The sequence below is a fragment of the Numida meleagris genome, chromosome 6 (genome assembly GCF_002078875.1).
Source record: "Numida meleagris isolate 19003 breed g44 Domestic line chromosome 6, NumMel1.0, whole genome shotgun sequence".
In the NCBI taxonomy this organism is placed as follows: domain Eukaryota; kingdom Metazoa; phylum Chordata; class Aves; order Galliformes; family Numididae; genus Numida; species Numida meleagris.
This window is the reverse complement of record NC_034414.1, coordinates 1393786-1395596: the sequence shown is the minus strand read 5'-3', so window position 1 is coordinate 1395596 and position 1811 is coordinate 1393786. Positions and strand designations below refer to the sequence as shown.

The window sequence follows — 1811 nt, the reverse complement described above, 5'->3', positions numbered from 1 at the left end:
ATGGCGATGGCGATGAGGATGGGGATGGCTTGGGCTGGGAGCAGAGATGGGGATGTATTGGGATGGTGATGGGGAATGGGCTGCGTTGAGATTGATTGGGATGGGGACGTGGCACTCCGATGGAAGGACAGATCGGTCACCCCTCACAATGACTGTCCCTGCGTCCCCAGACTGGCCGCATCGATAAGTCGTACCCCACGGTGCGTGGGCACACGGGCCCTGTGCTAGACATCGAGTGGTGCCCGCACAACGACCACGTCATTGCCAGTGGCTCCGAGGACTGCACCGTCATGGTGAGGGTTGGATGGGAAAGAGGGGACACCGGGGTGGCGTGGCACAGGGGACTCCTCCTCACCGTTCCCTCCCCTCAGGTGTGGCAGGTGCCCGAGGGTGGCCTGGTGCAGCCTCTCACGGAGCCAGTAGTGGTGCTGGAGGGGCACTCGAAGCGCGTGGGCATTATCGCCTGGCACCCCAGCGCCCGCAACGTGCTGCTCAGTGCAGGTACGGGGACGGCGCAGGGGACGCGGGCTGGTGGGCGACACCGGGACGGGTGGTCGAGCCGTGTCCGCGCCGTGCAGGCTGCGACAACGTGGTGCTGATCTGGAACGTGGGGACGGCGGAAGAGCTGTACCGCCTGGAGGGGCTGCACCCCGACCTCATCTACAGCGTGAGCTGGAGCCGCGACGGGAGCCGTTTCTGCACCGCCTGCAAGGACAAGAGCGTGCGCGTCATCGACCCTCGCCGCGGCACCGTGGTGCTGGTGAGTGAGGCAGCAGAGCGGCAGCGTCCCCGTGTCCCCAGGGTGCTTCCCATCCCTTCCTGACACCTTGGCTTCCCCATCCCTTGCCCCCAGGTGCTCCCCGCATCCCTTGGGTGTCCCCATCCCTTCGTCCCCAGGGCACGTCCCATCCCTCCCCAGCGTCCCGCATCCCTGGGCTGTCCCCGTCCCTTGTTCTCAGGGCGCTTCCCCGATGCCTCACGACCCCCGGGTGCCCCCGTGCTGCACCCCGCTTGTCGTACGCTGCCGACCTCATCCCGTGCCCCCACCCTGCAGGAGAAAGAGCGGGCGCACGAGGGTGCACGCCCCATGCGTGCCATCTTCCTGGCTGACGGCAAGATCTTCACCACCGGCTTCAGCCGCATGAGCGAGCGGCAGCTGGCACTGTGGGACCCGGTGAGGGGCTGCAGGGGTCCCCTGGGGGGCTGCGTGGGGGGGTGCAGCGTGGGGCTGACGCTCTGCTCCACCAGGAGAACCTGGACGAGCCCATGGGTCTGCAGGAGCTGGACTCTAGCAACGGGGCTCTGCTGCCCTTCTACGACCCTGACACCAACGTGGTCTACGTCTGTGGCAAAGTATGACCCCCCCGACCCCCCCGTCCCGTGCCGTGCCCCCTCCTCACCCCCCCACATGCTCACCAGCTGCCTGCAGGGCGACTCGAGCATCCGCTACTTCGAGATCACGGAGGAGCCACCCTACATCCACTTCCTCAACACGTTCACCAGCAAGGAGCCGCAGCGCGGCATGGGCTGGATGCCCAAGCGTGGGCTGGACGTCAGCAAGTGTGAGATTGCCAGGTGGGGCTGAGGGTGCCAGGGGGTTCCTGTGCCCCCTCCCCCCCCACAGCATCCCCGCGTTCCCCCCTGTAACGACCCTCTCCCCCCCGCCTCATCAGGTTCTACAAGCTGCACGAGCGTAAGTGTGAGCCCATCATCATGACGGTGCCAAGGAAGGTGAGCGGGGACCGGTGCTGGGGAGGTCGGGCTGAGGGAGTGGGGGTCCCAAGAGGTGATAGGTGGGAGCCCATGGGTAA

The 1811-nt window shown here is 66.7% G+C and overlaps 1 protein-coding gene across 1 annotated transcript in view; it reads left to right on the top strand.

Moving 5' to 3' along the window:
* LOC110401200 (coronin-1B-like) overlaps nt 1-1811 on the top strand; it is a 12022-nt gene that overhangs the window by 7129 nt on the left and 3082 nt on the right. Inside the window, exons 3-9 of the mRNA XM_021402014.1 lie at nt 163-293; nt 372-501; nt 579-760; nt 1055-1174; nt 1249-1353; nt 1430-1575; nt 1674-1807. Coding sequence (XP_021257689.1) covers nt 163-293; nt 372-501; nt 579-760; nt 1055-1174; nt 1249-1353; nt 1430-1575; nt 1674-1807 — 948 coding nt within the window. The remainder of the gene's footprint in view (nt 1-162; nt 294-371; nt 502-578; nt 761-1054; nt 1175-1248; nt 1354-1429; nt 1576-1673; nt 1808-1811) is intronic.